At 40.0% G+C, this 16,946-nt stretch overlaps 1 protein-coding gene across 1 annotated transcript in view; it reads left to right on the top strand.

The window, feature by feature from the left end:
- The window catches only part of TMEM170B (transmembrane protein 170B), a 44,711-nt gene extending 29,067 nt beyond the window's left edge, over positions 1–15,644 (top strand). Inside the window, exon 3 of the mRNA XM_075532494.1 lies at positions 7,270–15,644. Within this exon, the coding sequence (XP_075388609.1) occupies positions 7,270–7,400 (131 nt within the window). The 3' untranslated portion in view covers positions 7,401–15,644. The remainder of the gene's footprint in view (positions 1–7,269) is intronic.
- Positions 15,645–16,946: the final 1,302 nt, after the last annotated feature.

The raw sequence follows: 16,946 nt of genomic DNA, 5'->3' as shown, positions 1-16,946 counted from the left end.
AGGCCTATACTCATTGATATAGTTAAAGTTTATTATGCCAACCTGGCCGATAAAGATATGTGGGATTAATTGAAGGGCGGAGCGATAAATGGCTTGGTGAGCCTTCCCTTTCTAGTTCTCTGGTTTCTTGCTCTGTGATGGTTGGACCAAGGTGCAACTGCCTTAGGCAATTCCCTGCTTCAGCTGGCAAGGCTCACTTCCTGTAAACCATCCCCGAGGAGAAGCCACATGGACCTACCCTGATGCAGCCCTGGGTGCTGAAGCAGCCATGTGGAGACCCCTGCCAGCGCTGAGATGCTTACACATTCACTGACTCGGCCTTCCTCCTACAGTAGGTGTCACTGCATGAGTTTTGTGAGATGGAGGCGGACTTTGTGGATTGGTGTTGGACATATGGGATAATGATGGACTTGTGGACTTGGGCAGCATTGTGCTGGGGTGTTTTCTTGATGTGCACTTAGCCTTTGTATAAAACTCTCTCTTACACATGAGTTTCTGTGGATTTGTTCCTCTAATGTACCCAGACTATCACACTCATATATGTATCTTTTTTGTCCTTTTAATCATTTTATTGTGAACTCTTACAGTTCATAACAATCCGTACATCCATTGTGTCAAGCACATGTGTACATATATCGCCATCATCCTTTTCAAAAAATATTCTTTCTACTTGAGCCCTTGGTATCGGCTTCTCATTTTTCCCCTCTGTACAACCCACCCCATCTTGATAAAATACAAATTATTATTATTTTCACATCTTATATAGTTTGCTGTCTCCCTTCACCCATGTTTCTGTTGTTCATCATCCTGGGTGGGTGAGATTATACATCGATTATTGCGATTGGTTCCTTCTTTCTGCTGCCACTTTCCCCCTACCTTCATGGTATTGCTACTTTCGTTATTGATCCTGAGGGGTTTCTCTGTCCTGGATTCCGTGTGTTGAGAGTTCTTACCTCTTCTAGACCAGTGAACATGCTCCAGTCTAGCTGAATTTGTAAGGTAGAACTGGGGTCATGATAGGGGGAGGGAGAAAGCATTAAAGAACTAGAAGGATGTTGTGTTTCATCAGAGCTAGACTGCACCCTGTCTAGCTCTTCTCTTTCTTGTGACCCTTCTGTGAGGGGATGTCTAATAGTCTACGGATGGAATTTGGGTATCCACTCCGCCCTCCCACCCCACCTCAATTGCATTGATATGATTGTTTGTTTTGGGTTTTCTGATGCCTGATACCTGATCCTGTCAACACCTCATTGTGGGGGTGATGGCTGTGGAGTTAGAATGCATAAAGGAGGCATGGCGTAGAAAGAGCAGAATGCTGATTAACCTTCTCGAGCAGGTCTGAGAAGCGGCATACCGGCTCTCTATTAAAATGGCTCCCAGCACACAGGTGAGACAAAATGGCCCCAGACAAGTCAACTTGTCTCCTCTGCACTCCTCTGCTTGCTCTAGCCCATGGTAAAAGCCTGCCTCTTCCTCATTAGCATGATTGAATAACCTTATAAGCCTTGTTCTAAGAACAAGGAAGTAAGCACATTAACAATTGATTGGCTTATGCGCCCTATATAAACTGTGTAAAGACAACAAATAAATAGATCTGCCCCATCAGAGCCTGGTCTCTGGAGTCTGTGAGATTTGGTGACTCCGTCTCCCTCACTCCCCTGCGTGCTGGACCTGTTCCCACACCACATCCCACAGGCTGGAGTGCTTCTTCCATGTGGGCTTGGTTGCTTCCCAGCTAGATGGCTGCTTGTCTATCTTTAAGCCTTTAAGACCCTAGATGCTATATCTTTGAATAGATGGACACTATCAGCTTTCTTTACCATATTTGCTTATGTACCCATTTTTTCTTCAGCTATTGTGTTGGGAAGGTGAGCATCCCAGAATGGTAGGTTATTAGAACCAAGTGTTCTTGCATTGAGGGAGTGCTTGAGTAAAGGCCCAATGTCCCTCTGCTGCCCTAATACTTAATATATAAATATGTGTACATAGATCCTTGTTTCTATCTATCTATCTGTCTGTCTGTCTATCTATCTATCTATCTATCTATCTATCTATCTATCTATCTATCTATCTATATATTTACCCATGTATGTGCCTGTATTTATACCTCTGTAAATGTTCTGTGCCTCTTAGTTCTTTCCTCTATTTCCTTTTACTTTCTTCTTGTTCCACTATCATTTTTGACCTTCATTCGACTTTTCAGTAATTACCCTGGGCTTGGCTTCATTGCACTTGATCAAGCCCCACCAGGCATTCTATGCACTACTCACCATTGATTTTAGATCATTTGTTGTACCCTGGTTCCTGGGTTTGTTGGCTCTGCCTTCCTTTCCCCCATCTTCCCCTCTCCCATGTCTCCATCAGAACCGTTGGTTCCATTATTTCCTCTGAGGGATATCTTTATAAATGCTGAATACTTAATCGTGTTCCCAAAATCATTTACTAAGCACAAAAATTTTTCTTTTGAGTTCCGTAGATTAAGAGTTACAGTGAGACGGTTATTTTTGCTTAACTGGTTGTGGATGGTCCTATGATGCAATGCAAACCTGCCTTATTTGGGGGGAAATTTTAACTTTCATATTGATTCTGAATTGCAATTGGATTTTATTTCCTGCTTAATCCTACGAAGTAACATTTTTGGCTGTGGACACTCTTGTTTTTTTGTTTTAATTTGCTTGTTTCCAGCTCTCATCTTAGCTCACACTTGAAGATCTTATCTCCTTTTTACCCAAAAGAGGATGTAAAGAGAAGTGGGTTATTTAATAGGTAGGCTTCTTTGCCTTCCCCTGTTCTCAGTCGGACGTCCCCATATGGACACCAGATAGTGCTCACCGCCAGGAACCCACAGCCATCAAGTTGACTCCAGCTCTTAGTGACCCTCCAGGGCAGAGTAGAACAGCTCCGTAGGGTTTCTGAGACTGTCAGCCTTTACAAGGGTAGAATGCCTTAGCTTTCTCCCTCAAAGCATCGAGTGGATTTGAACTTCTTAAGATTAGCAGCCCAACCTGTCACCTCCTATGTACTATCGGGGCTCCTTTTCTCACCAGGATTGCTGAATACTAAAACAGAACAGAACAGAAACCCTCACTACCATCAAGTCAGGTCTGATTCATAGTTACTCTATAGGACAGAGCAGATGTGTCTCTAAGGGTTTTGAGACTGTAAATCTTTACAGGAACAGAAAGTCTTTCTCCTGAGGAGTGGCTGGTGGGTTTGAACTACTGACCTTACAGTTAGCCTAACTTGTAATCCATTACACCAGGGTTTTCCAAAGTTGGCGACACTGCCCTCTATAGGCATTGGAATGATCTAGCGGGGCAGGGGGTGGGCTGCAAAGGCTGTATTTTGCCAGGAGGGGGCATGGAGTAACTTTTTCTGAAAAGCAGCAGTAGGCCCAATGAATTTGGGCATCTAAGTACTACGTCAACAGGACTCCTTAAATACTAAATAAGGGAGTCACTTAGGGAAAAGATAGGGGTGACAGGAAAGTAAGCAGTGTTTTCCAGCACTCATTCTTCTTCCCATGATGCTTTGTTCCCTTGTTCTCATTTCACCTTGTTTCAAACTTCCAACTCGCAACCGAAATCTATATCTAGAGGAGTTCCTCTAACTGTGATTGCTGATTTTCCTCTTTGAGCTGAAAGTCTTTAAGCCATTATCCTGCAATTTAAAAGGAACAAAACCTCTTAAAAATTATTGGGGGATCTTGTAACATTCCATACATCAATTGTATCAAGCATTTTTGTACATATGTTGCCATCATCATTTCTAAAACATTTCCTCTTGAGTCCTTGGTATCAGCTCCTCTTTTTACCCCTCCCCCCAACCTTGTGAATCCTTGATCAATTATGTATTGTTATTATTTCATATTTTACACCTGTCCGTTGTCTCCTTTCACCCACATGTCTATTATTCATCCCCTTTGGGGGCTATATATCCAACCTTGTGATGGGTTCCCCCTTTCTCCCTCTTCCCCCTTCTGGACCATACCCCTACCCTCATGATTTCGCTACTCCCACTACTGTTCCTGAGGGGTTTTATCTGTCCTGAATTCCATGTGTCAAGAGCTCTTATCTGTACCACTGTGCATTCTCCGATCTAGCCAGGTAGAACTGGGTCATGGTAATGGTGAGGAGGAAACATTCAGGACCTAGAAGAAAGATGTGTGATTCGTTGGTGCCATACTACACCTTGGCTGAATCATCCCTTCTTTATAACCCTTCTGTGGGGGGCTATCCAATTGTCTACAGATGGGCTTTGGGTCTCCACTCCAACCCCCCTCTTTTGCATCGATATAGTTGTTTGTTTGGGATCTTTTAATACCTGATCTATTTTCCTGTGGATACCTCATGAACCCACAGGCTGGTATGCTTCTTCCATGTGAGCTTATTTGCTTCCCTGATATGGCTGCTTTTGTTTAACTTCAAGCATTTAAGACCCCAGACACTATATCTTTTGATAGCTGGGCACTGTCCGCTCTTCACTCCATTTGCTATAAATATTGTGCCTTTCATTTACATAGTAAGCATATATATGAGGGTTTTTTCTACATTCATGTTACCTGGTTTATAGTACATTTGTACCCTGTTATTTGCTGAACATTTTCACTGTAAATGAATGGATTGTTTGTGTTAGGAAAATAGGGTTGAAAGATATAAATTCTCGTCTGTTTGTCCTTTAGAATGAAAGTTTCTTGGAATGGTAGTGGTTCCAAGTTGGGCTGCTAACTGTAAGGTCAACAGTGGGAAACCACCAGGGCTTTCTCCTCCTGTGCAAAGCTCGTCTCGGACCTGCACAGCAGCAGTTCTGCACTTCCTGCAGGATGCTCTGAGGCAGATCCACCGGGTGCAGTGCGGGCATAGCCGATTGATTTGGTGGCTGTTACACAAGTACTACGATGATTATTGTGTATGTGTGTCTATGCATGGATATGTTTGTGTTTATATTTCTAGATACTCATTATTGTGTTATCCATATAGCACATTTCTTTTCTAGACTCATTTTTGTAGTCAATTCTGTGTAATTTTTGTGCAGATATGTGTGGTCTTAATATTTGAATCCACGAGTTTAACACCCATGTTCTTAACGTGGCCCATGAAAAGTTTGACTTGAAAAATCCATGTTCCATGTTCTCCAGTGCCTGAACAGTCATTATTGCTTGTGTTTCTTTCTTGGATCATGATTGAAAGCTTAGGGACAGAGATCCAGAGAGAAGGAGTCCAAACTGGGTTCTTTCCTTTTCAAATCCTGTTTTAAACTGGATGATCGTCATTAAGCTCCGCGGTCAATCTGAATGAAAACAGAGACTGCTTCTCAGTGCCTTTGTCATTTCCAATAGTGGAGATGGTAGAAGGCCATTAAGGAAATTTAAGAACAACATCTAATTCTAAAATTGAGGGGGCTAGGGGGTGGGTTTGACCTTTAGGCTAATGAACAAAATTCCTGATGAAGGAAACATTGATATCACCTGGGGTTTTGTTTATTGAATAGCAGTTACTTTATTCCCCCCCAAAACCTTTATCTTTCTAACTTAATACAAACATGACTGACAGAAAGATTTGGCGATGTATAGCCAGTGTAGCCTAGACTCAGCTCCCAGTTTTTGTACCAGCGATTGAACCTCTCAGAATATCTGCTTTTTCATCTTCAAATTAGATAATATTGTGCAGAGGGTTTTAGGATATTTGAAAAAGGTAATATTTGGAAAGCTCCTAGAAAGATACTTAGTATGTGGTAAGCACATTATGTGCTTTAATTTCCTTTTATTTTAGAATACAAAAAGCCTTGCTTTAGATAAGCCTTTCCCACAGTGGGCAGTACAGCTTGGAGGTGCTGGAGTGATCCAGGGGGGCTGCAAAAGCAGCTATATATACAATGTCCTAGATTATAGGCCAGATGCAGATAGTTTTAATTGCCAGCGGGGCAGGGGGAAGTTACTGAGTAATTTTTTTTTTTCTGAAAAGGGGGCGGTAGGCCAACTAAGCTCAGGAACTTATGACATAAATTCTTAGCTTTTCTCATCTGTGAAGGTAAGTAAATGCTATTGCTACAAAATCATAAAAACTTCATTAAAACAAAAATATTAAATGTGAAGCTATCGTTACTAGAAACATCCTCCACTAAAATTCAGGCCTATACCAAAGGTGGTGTTCACATGTCTAACCCTTCCCTGAAAACTCGGCACTCTTTGATTTGCTGTTACATCACATTGGCATTTTAGCACCCCTGCGGCCTTTGAATTGTGTTCCCTTTCACTATAGTTTTAAAATATTGGCACAAAAAGGAGGCTAAAGGGCAAAATCAGACCTTATAGGAGGGGATGCTCGTTTGTTTATTGATGTGAGGAGAATGGTGCATTTGGAGTTTGTTCCACCAGGTCAGAAGGTTAATGAAACTTTCTATTTAGAGGTTCTGAAAAGATAGTGTAACTGTGTGTGACAAAAAAGGCCTGGTTTGTGGCAGGTGGGGGACTGGTTTTGCCACCACGACAGTGCACTTGCTCATGCAGCCCTCTCAGTGTGCCAACTTTTGGCAAAAAAACAGCACGTCTCTCTTGCTCCATGCACTTTACTGACCTCACCTCACTCGGTGTGGCTTCTTTTTGTTTCCGCAAATGAAGAGGGGACTTGGAAGGACAGCGACTTGATAACTGTGAGGAAAAAGACGAGGGAGGTGCTGTCAGCCATCTAAACAGATGAGGCTGAAAAATGTTTCCAAGAATGGAATCACAGATTTGACAAATATATTAAGTGTAATGGACAGTACTTTGAAGGTGATAAGGTTATTTTTTAAAAAATTAAATGCATAACTTTGAAACAGCCATTTTGGGGTCTGGGTGCCCCTCATGTGTTGGATAGGATAAGATTTCACAGTGAAAGCCTCATGGTATAGCCCTTGTTATCCTCAAAGAATGAGCAGATGCTGTTGTTTGTGTGTGTTTTTTGGGGGGGCTGTCATTTTTCTTATCATTGACCTTCTACTCTGCACCCCCAAGTTGCCATGCATCAGCATCACCTCCATGGTAGCAGGTTTAATTATATTATAGATCTATGTTGAAATTGAATAGATTCTCCTGTTTCTTACCTAAATAGTTCAAAAGTGATTTGGTAAAGAATACCAATCATATGAACATTGTTTCATAATTTATAAAATGAGAGCCAGTGCTGATTTTCTTTGTTTTTGATAAAATGACAAAGAGATGTTGTTACCCTACTTAGGTGTGTTTCCAATGATCAATATGGCTTTGTCTCGCCCCCATTCCTAATGCAGGTGCGGCAGTGGCCGGCATTTACAGAGTAGCAGGGAAGAACATGGCCCCGTTGGAAGCACTGGTGTGGGGTGTTGGACAGACTGTGCTGACTTTAATCATCTCCTTTTCGAGGATCCTCGCCACACTTTGAGGCTTCTATGGGAATGTCTTCACACAAGGAAACTGATGTACAGATTTCCTGAAAACGGCACTGTTAGCAAGTGGAAATGGAATTGTGCAAGAACGTGAACGAGCAGGTTAAACTCTGGCCTGGAGCTGTGTGGGAAGATCGCCCTCTGGTGTTCAAGTGATTGCACTACTGCACTGCACCTCACGTGCCTCCGTCCCAGGCAAGGTGCATTCCATACACTCTGTGAAGCTACAAGAAAAAGCACCTTGTTTAGCTGCCAATCAGGTTAACATTGGTGTTGAAATCATTGTTCTTAACAGTATTGTGTTAAATTACAAGGACATTTTGACGAATTGATATATGTGCCAAACCTTTTCTTTTAACATTGACCGTGTGACAGTGTGCAAGTGTAGCTGTAGATGAGTGCTGGGAACGCGTTTGACGTGGATCAGGTGATGTGGTTAGTTTTGTTTTGTAAAGCGGAAACTCCGTGTCAGTGCTGACTATCAATCATTTCATATGAGATACGTTGTTTGGTTTTTAATGTTGACTGTTTCTGGGATTTAGGGCCTTAATATGTTTAGGCATTCTGTTATTTAATTGAAGTGGGAAAAAATAATTAGTGGAAAACTAGCTAAGTCATTTTAAGGACTCAAAAAGTAAATCTATAGGGTGTATAATTTTCACCAACTTAAACAGCCTTAGGGTGGTTTCCCTCATGCATTAATCTGTTTATATGAATTCAGAACTTTATGGGTCACACATATTGATTGTTAGTTTGTGCATCATAAAAATATCATTTGAAACATTTTCATACAATTTTGTAAGAAAAGAAGTCTGAAATGCATGTTTGCATTTTTTTTCCCTTCTGAAGAAAGTGTTTGTCTTGTGTCTCATGGACAAAACAACTTTATAATGAGTATCTCAGTGGGATGATAACTTTGTTGTATTTATCTTGATTCTTGACAAAATGTAAATAATCTTTGACTAACTATATTTAAAGAGTGGCCTAAATTAGGCTGTCGGAGGGAGAGTCTCATTTGCAGAAAAAGTAACAAGCAACTTCTCTATAGTAAGAGGAATGAACTGTCTTAACTTTGGCTATACAGCAGCTTACTGGTTTGCTAAATAAACCCTGAGAGATAAAGTAAATCATTATAAAATATGGAAATCTCAGCATATCAATACAGGAGCGAATGCGCGTTGATTGGGTCATTTTAGTGGTTTAGTTCTTGAACTTTTTCCTTCTTGGTTGCCGAGCTTATTTGAATCTATATGGTATTTACTAGTATTTGAATGGTCCTTGGTGTAAAACATTTTGAGAAATTTTAGAAATATGTAATTGATTATAAAAGTACATACAATTAGAAACAAAGAGCCTGCTTAAAATTGTCTCCTAATGAGATTTTTTTTTGGTACCAGGCACAGTGACAGAAAGACTCACTGTGGATTGCAAGAAGATGAAGGACCATCTGACAAATCCCTTACTAGAGCCTCACAGACGTGTAACCTGCTTTGGTGAAAAGTAGGTTTATCTTGGGCCAAATGTAAAACGTGTCACCTATGCCACCTTCCCTCCATTTAAAAAGACAGTACCAATCGCTATCAGTGAGGGGTAGCTGGGGATACTTACATCAGTAGAGAAGCTATTTTCAGACGCTTGCTAAAATGTGGCTTGGAAATCTGTTAAACGCAAACAGAAGCACCTATGCATTCTTGGAGATCTTGCAAGGAAATACCTAAGTTTTGATGTTGTCATCATGCAAATGCTTGGAATTATTTTCATGTGTTCTTTTATGTTCTTGATGTTTCTCCAATTAAATTTGGGCATACGTTTTCCAAATCAGTTTGATTTTTCTTTTTCTGTTAGAGTTGAATTTTGTCCTTCCTTTATTTGGCTAATCTGCAAAGAATTTAAAGTAGCTCATCTTCTATTCACTAACATGATGAAATTGTTTCAGACTTAGAAAACATGAATACCTTAACCAATTCTTTATGATTTAAGAATATTTTAATGATCAGAGATATGGAGTACATGGTTCCTATTCCAGAATAGCCAATAAACTAACCAGGACACATTAAAACGAGGACTACACAGACCAAAGAGGTTTAAACTTCTGTTTTTACTGTGTGATGGAGGTGTAATTAGATGAATAGTTTATAGAACGTCCCATAACTATATTACTACCAAGTAATATAACTTTAAATTATGAAGTGTGTGTGTGTGTGTGTGTGTGTGTGTGTGTGTGTACACTTTTGGGGGAGTTTTTAATTTCTTTGCTGTTTTCACTTATTACCATTGGGATTTTTTTTTCCTGCAGCTTTGCTCATTTCATGGGTTGGAATGCAATTAAATAGTGTAAATTTATAGAATTGTCTGGGTAGCTACTTATATGCTGAGATTTTTTAAAAGTTAAGTATTTTTCCTATAGAGACAAGAAACAATGATATATATGCAACATATATATCATTATATATGTATTTATAAAGCTGCTATATATGAATACAGTCTAATTGGGAAGCTTTTGTTCAGTAAACACTTCATGTGCTGGCAGAGAAATATATATATGTGTATATATATATTCATTCAGTTGGGTGATAGGTCAAACATGCGTGAGGATGTTTAAGATTTTTGAATTAGGGGACATTTTTCTTGACTGGATAACCTCATTTGTGCGGTGGCATAAGCCTTAGATTTGGGTTGTTACAGTGTCTTAAGATATGTATGCTGTATACAGTAGGGAAGGGAGAGTCCCCTGAAGTTTTATATTCCTTTACCTGCAAAATGTGTGATGAAATCTTACTAACAGTGAAATAAGTCAGCTCCCCAAGGCAGAGAAGCCTATAATGTCCAAACGATTGCTTATTTAATGGAGTGTTTAGCGATGGCCACGGATCAGTTCATCAAGGACCCCTGTGTCTCATTTAAAACCCTTAGATGAGGGAGGTAGAAATAATCTGCCCATGGGATGAGCTTGTCTAGAATGAGGCAAGCCCTTCATGATGGCTGCATTCAGCTCAGTGTTTATTGCAGATCTTAATGTTTGCTACCCCCTTACCCCCAGAGAAAAGCAGGGCTTTCTATTTCCGTAGAGGGTTCCCATCTCTGAAACCCGAAGGCGGAGTTCTGCCCTGTCCTGTAGACTCATGGTGGGTCTGCACCGACTCCATGGCAGTGAGTTGGGGTTTACAACATGATCGTGTATTACCCTGTGTACCTTCTTTGTATTTGTAGCATACATTTCCATAGCCCCACCCCCTCCAGAAAAAGTGTGAAAGTTTTATTTGTGCTTTGAAAAATTAAGAAATGAGCTGGGCTTCATATCATTTATTTGTGATATAAAGAACAAGAGTAGTTTAAAGTCCAACAGTGTCGTTGGAAACAGTTATGGAGAATGCCTCCTTGAGTTGCAGAAAGTGAGGCTGCCACCTGAATGTGCCCACCTGATACTCCCGTCAACTCCTTCCACTTTCAGAATGTTTTCTGCGGATGGACTACAAAATGCTGCCCTGAGAATTTCCCACAGTCAGTAGAAAGACAACCGAGATGTGGTTTCTGCCCTTGAGTTCACCAGGAGCTAATAAGGTGGTTTTAAATCCTAAGACAGCGGAGATGATATTTTGCTTCTTGATTTTTAGTTATGTATTTTAAGTCCATTTTTACATCCTCAAATTCTGATCTTCCCAGTCCGTCCACTTGGCATTTCAGTGCCTAAAGTCTCATTGCTGTGACCCTGAGGACCAGAATCTGAGCCAGCAGCGACATCAGAATCTAGGCTCTGTCACCGGGCGACTTCTGCGATCCTGAGCAAATCACTCAACCTTGCTGGGCTTCACTGCATACTCCGGGCAATGTTGTTATTCCCTCACGTAGTTGTGGGGAGGATTACATGGGATTGTTTCCGAATGGCAAAAACAGTATATACTTGGCAGTAGGTGATCAACAGAGAGTCATGAAAATTCTTATTAAAAATGACATCTTGCAATAGAAGTAAGTATTGTACAGTTTGACTCTTTTCTTCCTTGTGCAAGTTCTCCTTGCATATATTTTGGGAAGGAAACAAACAAAAATATTCTCCTATAGCCTTGCTTTCCTTCATCTCTTCTTCACTGCTTCATTTTAAAAAGCTAGCAGATATTTCCTAGGAACACTTTTGGGAGTTGGCGGCTGTGTTAATGATAATAAGTAAATAGGAATACATGACTGACTGTGCTCATCTGTGTTTAAAATAGGAAGGGCAAAGTGAACCAACCTTTACTCCATTACCTTCTCCTAAGATGTCCTGGTGGCAATGCAACTACACACTGGACTGCTAATCACAAGTTTAGCAGTTTGAATCCACCATCTACTCCCCAGGAGAAAGATGAGGTTTTTCTTCTCTCCCACAGGGACTGTTCTGCTCTGACATGTAGGGTCACTATGAGTAGGAATTAACTCAATAGCTGTCAGAGAGACCTTATTCTACTTACTTCCCAAGGAGCCTTGCCGGCGCAATGTTTAAGTGCTCCTCTGCTGTTCTACAAGTTGGTGGCTCAAACCCAGCAGCAGCAGTATGTGAGGAAAAACCTGGCTCTCTTCCTGAGAAGACCCCATAGGGCAGTTCTTTTCCCCTACAGAGTAACTGTCAGTCAGAATTGACTCTGGCCCAGGGAACCTTGGCGGCGCTTAGTGCTTTCCACATACATTGGATCTCTACATAAGCAACTTCCTGCCCTTGTTTAGGGAGGACGAGAGTTAACCAAGCCCCTTTCCTCCACGCCTTTGTCTCTCTCCTGCTGTCTTGTGAATTCTGCGCCCTGCTTCAGCTCTGTTGGAGGACAAAACCAACCAAGCCCTCTTTGCCATAGACTAAAGGCAAGTAAACCTTACAGTGGGTGGGTGGGGGGGTGCTTTTGACTTAGAAGGAAATGCCGAGGTTTTTTATTTATGTTCACACCCCTACACCTACATTCTCCTCCTCCGGAGTGTATCAGGTAGCTGCCTCCCCTCCCTGACATTGCATGCAGCCTTCAGTAGGGGCCAGTATAACCGTTTGAAATGGAAGAAACAGGTGTTTGCTACAGGTCACTCTTTTTATGTATGAAGTACACTCTTTCAATGTATAAGGTAATGCATCTAGGAAGCATGGTTTTGCAAAAATTTTGTCTCTTGACTTTCTTACTGGGAAATCAGTCTTAAAAGTATGTTTTTTGGCTCCCGTGTGAAGTTACCTTTCTTGAGATGATACCCTGTTTGTGTGAGCATCACATTTGCAGGCCCTCTGACTTGTATGCACCTGTCAAGGAATCTAGATGGCACTACAGAGTTCAGGGGGATGTGTGTAGCAAGAAACCATTCAAAGCAGAAACAGTTTAGTCCTGAAAAGGTTAAGAAGTAACCAGATGGTGCTAAGAACATGTTCTGAAATATTCTCAAACTGCTTCACTCTTGCTGTGTTTCTCTCAGAAATTCCTAATCAGAATCTCTTCATATAGCCTTAAACTTGCTTTTAAGATGGAAGGGCGGTGAAGCATAATTGCAGCAATTCGAATAGGCCTGGATTGCAGAGAATTTTGCGATGATGTGCTGGGTACCTGGGGTAATCACGGTTCCCGTAGTGATCAGGATTCCGTCTCAGTGGTTACAATGGACGGAAAAATCAAACGCAATCTCCTTTACCTTTCCTGTCTCCTGTTTTATAACTCCTTGGAGGGAGAGTCTTCAGGGTTGTCATAGGGATAGTATTTAAATAGGCGTGATGAGATTGTCTTCAGACACCTGGTCCTACTGCTTGGTGGTGAGGGACTCAAGGTGGCGGGTTTCTGTGTCTGTGAAATGGCATTCTGAAGTCAGCATTCCCCGCAGGGTGGCCAGTTTTGCTCTGTTCTTTGTAGGTTATACCTTGTTGTGGAGGAGCCTGCTGCATTAGTTATCTAAAAACGGATCTGTATGAAATGTGTTTTGGGGAAGTAATGAAGAAATTATTTTCCTGAGATGTCGAGATGTGCCCATTCATGTTTTATTAAATTGGTGAAAACTGATTTCTGAGTGAACTGATCTGTGAACTGAAATATGAACTCTAGTCTTCTGGAGTTAGGGCGCTCACACAGTGTCACATTCCTTACATGCAAACTTACATACGTAAATCAAACTTACATAATAGTCCATCAAGACCTTCAGAACTAACTTAGTAATTCGTTGAAAATTCCATGTGTCACAAATTAACCATGTACAGCTTGTTAATCGAATCAGAAGTGCTGGTTTAGAAGAGACTGTTCTAAATACCTTATGGTTTATGCAGCTATCATTGTACTGAAAATTTAATACTATAGGCAAGTCAAGAGAGCATGGGCCTCATTTTTTAGATTATATACTGCACCCATATATAGCTATCCTTAATAGTAACATGACTGTCTCCTTTGGGGGAATGTATTTAGAAATTTAACTGGAACACAGTATGACATAAATGTATAGAAAGGAACTATAAGGCATATCAGAATCCTGCAGCTTTTACACTTTTTCTCCTATATATACTATACGTTGGTAGTTGCCCGAAAGCATCGCTTATTTCTAGAGCCCCTTATTTCTTATTTCTAGAGTGGATGTTAACTTGATGGTGCTACTGATGATGGAATGTTTCCTTAGTCTTTCAATTGAAGTGCATGCGTATCAGCATTAAGTTCTTTTAGGAAGGAACATTTTAAAGTTAACTCCACAGAAAGCAAAACAGGCATGTCTTTGAATAGTAATGACTTTTATTACTTTCAATATTGAATAAACCAATAATGCAGTTGGAGGGAGTTTTAAAATTCTGGCTCAGTGCCCATTCATAACTACACACTTCTTATTTCGATGAGCAAATATGAAAGCCTTTGCCATTTTATTCGTGCAATGTAGTAATGTTCATAGGATTCTACCATGAGTACTAGCGGATCAGCTTTATCAAAAGTTAACTGGGGAAAATGTCTTGATTTGAAAGAAAAAAAATCTAATAGGTATTAAAAGACTCACATTCAAAATTTTAACTCTCAGACCACTGATGAATCATTTTGTAAACCACAGTACAGTTTTAAAAGCGAAATGATGCCTTGGCTTCCTGAGAGTTAAGCTGTTTGCAAAGGGAATTTAGATTTAGAATTTAGATTCAGTGTTGGTGCAGATGAATTAACTGTAGCCATTGCCTGTGACTTGGAATTAAAAATATGATGGTAGAATCAAATTAAATCTTGACCATTAACTTCTGGTGGCTTAATAATATCAGTCCATAAGTTAACCAATGACTATACCAGATGACAACTTTCATTATGTTTTCATGAGATGGTATTTCCTCTCTCTTTTTAATTTTTCCAAATAAGTATGAAATGAGGAAAAATGTGGAATTCTTGAAATTAGTTTTGTTGTAAACTAGAGACTTTAGTGTAAACAGTATTAGTTTTATATTGTACAAGGGCAGATACTTTATGTAACCTTTAGAACTCTGTTTATCATCAGGGATTCATTTTTACTATAGAAACAATGTACTGTGAAGCTTAAAGACAGGAAGACTAAATGATGTTGGAGGGTAACACGCAACAAACAAAGGCATATCTGATGAAGTTCCCTGTGTTATGTGAACTTGATTTTCCCCTTCTGTTAAGACTATAAACTACACTGTATGATTATGTGTACTGCATGTTTATATGATATGTTTTAATTTTGAAGAATTATTTAAAACTTTATGTATCATACCTAACAAACTGTAAATATTGTATACTATTGATTTTTAATTTTATATAAACAGTTTTTTATTTCCTGATCCATGTAAAAATCTCATTGTATATATAGCATAATTTCCTGGTGAACACAACTTTTGCAGTGAATGTTAAGTACTTTAATTGCACTCAGAATTTTAGTTTTAGCCTCATAGGGTTAATCTTTATTTTAAATTATTTTTCACCACTCTCATTTTCTTCAAAGGGCAGCAATAAACATATGCAAGTTATTTTTGATTATAGAAATTTTGGTGTCTACAAAGACAAGATCCAGGTTCCCATTCATTGCTTTCAGAAAAGATGCACAATGAACATCATCCAGTGTCTAGTCACAGGGCCGTTTCTGAGGCCTGCGTGTGGCCCCTCTTTGTGACATACAGGGTGAACTCTTTACTAACACACACACGAGAACTGTTCAAAGTCAATCCAGCACTTAAGTGTCGTTACACAGAATTTATTGGGTTAGACATTTGTAATATACAGTATTTTAATAAAGTTTCTGTATTCAATTTCATGCACTTATATATAAATAAACCTGTCTTTAAAAGCATTATGAGATGTTGATATATGTTTTTAGCACATACAGTTGTAAACTCCAGTGTTGTCTTTTTCCATCTTGTCTGATTTTTCTGGGGTAGTTTTATATAGGAATATTGGGAGCCCTGCTGAAAAATAACCAGGAAGCCTCCCTGCAAACTTAACTCTAAAAACTCTCTGCTAATCGAGTTGATGCCGACTCATAGTGACCCTATAAGACAGGGTAGAACTGCCCCTGTGAGTTTCTGAGAGGAGAAAGCCCCATATGTTTATAAAAAGTCTATTTATGAGAGTTAATTCTTTAAAATAAAGCATGCTATCGGTCTTAAGATGAAATGATTACCATTTAGTAAGTGCTAATTGTATATTAGACATTTCATGTGTAACCTTTGAAGTTGTGTGCCCATTTTACAGATAAAGCAGTTGAGGTTCAGAGTGGGTGAACAGCTTCTCAAGGTTAAACAGGTAATAGTTAGAGAGTTTGGAATTTTTGCACTTTATTCATTCACTTTCACCCGTCCCATACTGTTTCTACCGAATATTCTGAGTTCTTACTTATAATAAGATCTCATTGTTGACGAAAGCAAGATGACATGGAGCTTTGAAAAATGACCAAATTAGGTTTTGTAGTGTCAAATTTATGCCTATTTCGCATCTCTATTAAGGGTTTCCAAGGGATTTTACTAGGTGCCCAACAAAGCTCAACTTTCTGAGAAGAGCTGAGTGGGCAGACCAGTCATTGGGGTACTCCCCACAAAACAGAAGAAAGCCCACTGGGTGGAGCTTTGTACACATTTTTTCCCACTAGGGGGAGCTCTGGGCACAGTGACTGTTTTCATAAAAGCAGCCTAGCTTGAACCTCATTGTAATGGCCAATTTGAGAGAACAGTGTGTGGCTGTAAAATTTTGTTCCCTGCTTGGGAAAAATGCTAGAAACTGTTGTGATCTTGAATACAGATTACAAGAACAGTACTATGGGAAAACAAACAAAAAAAGGTGAAATGTCTATTGATGACAAACCTCATTCTGGACATCCGTCAACTTCCCAAACTGACAAAAACGTCGACAAAATCCGTGAACTTGTGCTTGAAGACCAACAACAGACCATTGAAGAGATGAGAAGTTATTTGGATTATCTTGGAGCTCAGTTCAGTGAATTCTAGCAGAATATTTGGGTCTGAGAATGGTTGCTGCGAAATTTGTGCCCCGGGTTCTGACTGACCAGGAGAAAGAGCATCGAGTGGAAACAGGTCATCCTTTGGAAGAACAGCTTCAAAGTGACCCAGACTTATTTTTCCC

This window comes from Tenrec ecaudatus, chromosome 1 (assembly GCF_050624435.1).
Source record: "Tenrec ecaudatus isolate mTenEca1 chromosome 1, mTenEca1.hap1, whole genome shotgun sequence".
In the NCBI taxonomy this organism is placed as follows: domain Eukaryota; kingdom Metazoa; phylum Chordata; class Mammalia; order Afrosoricida; family Tenrecidae; genus Tenrec; species Tenrec ecaudatus.
The sequence above is the reverse complement of the archived record's forward strand: the minus strand, read 5'-3'. Positions and strand labels throughout refer to the sequence as shown.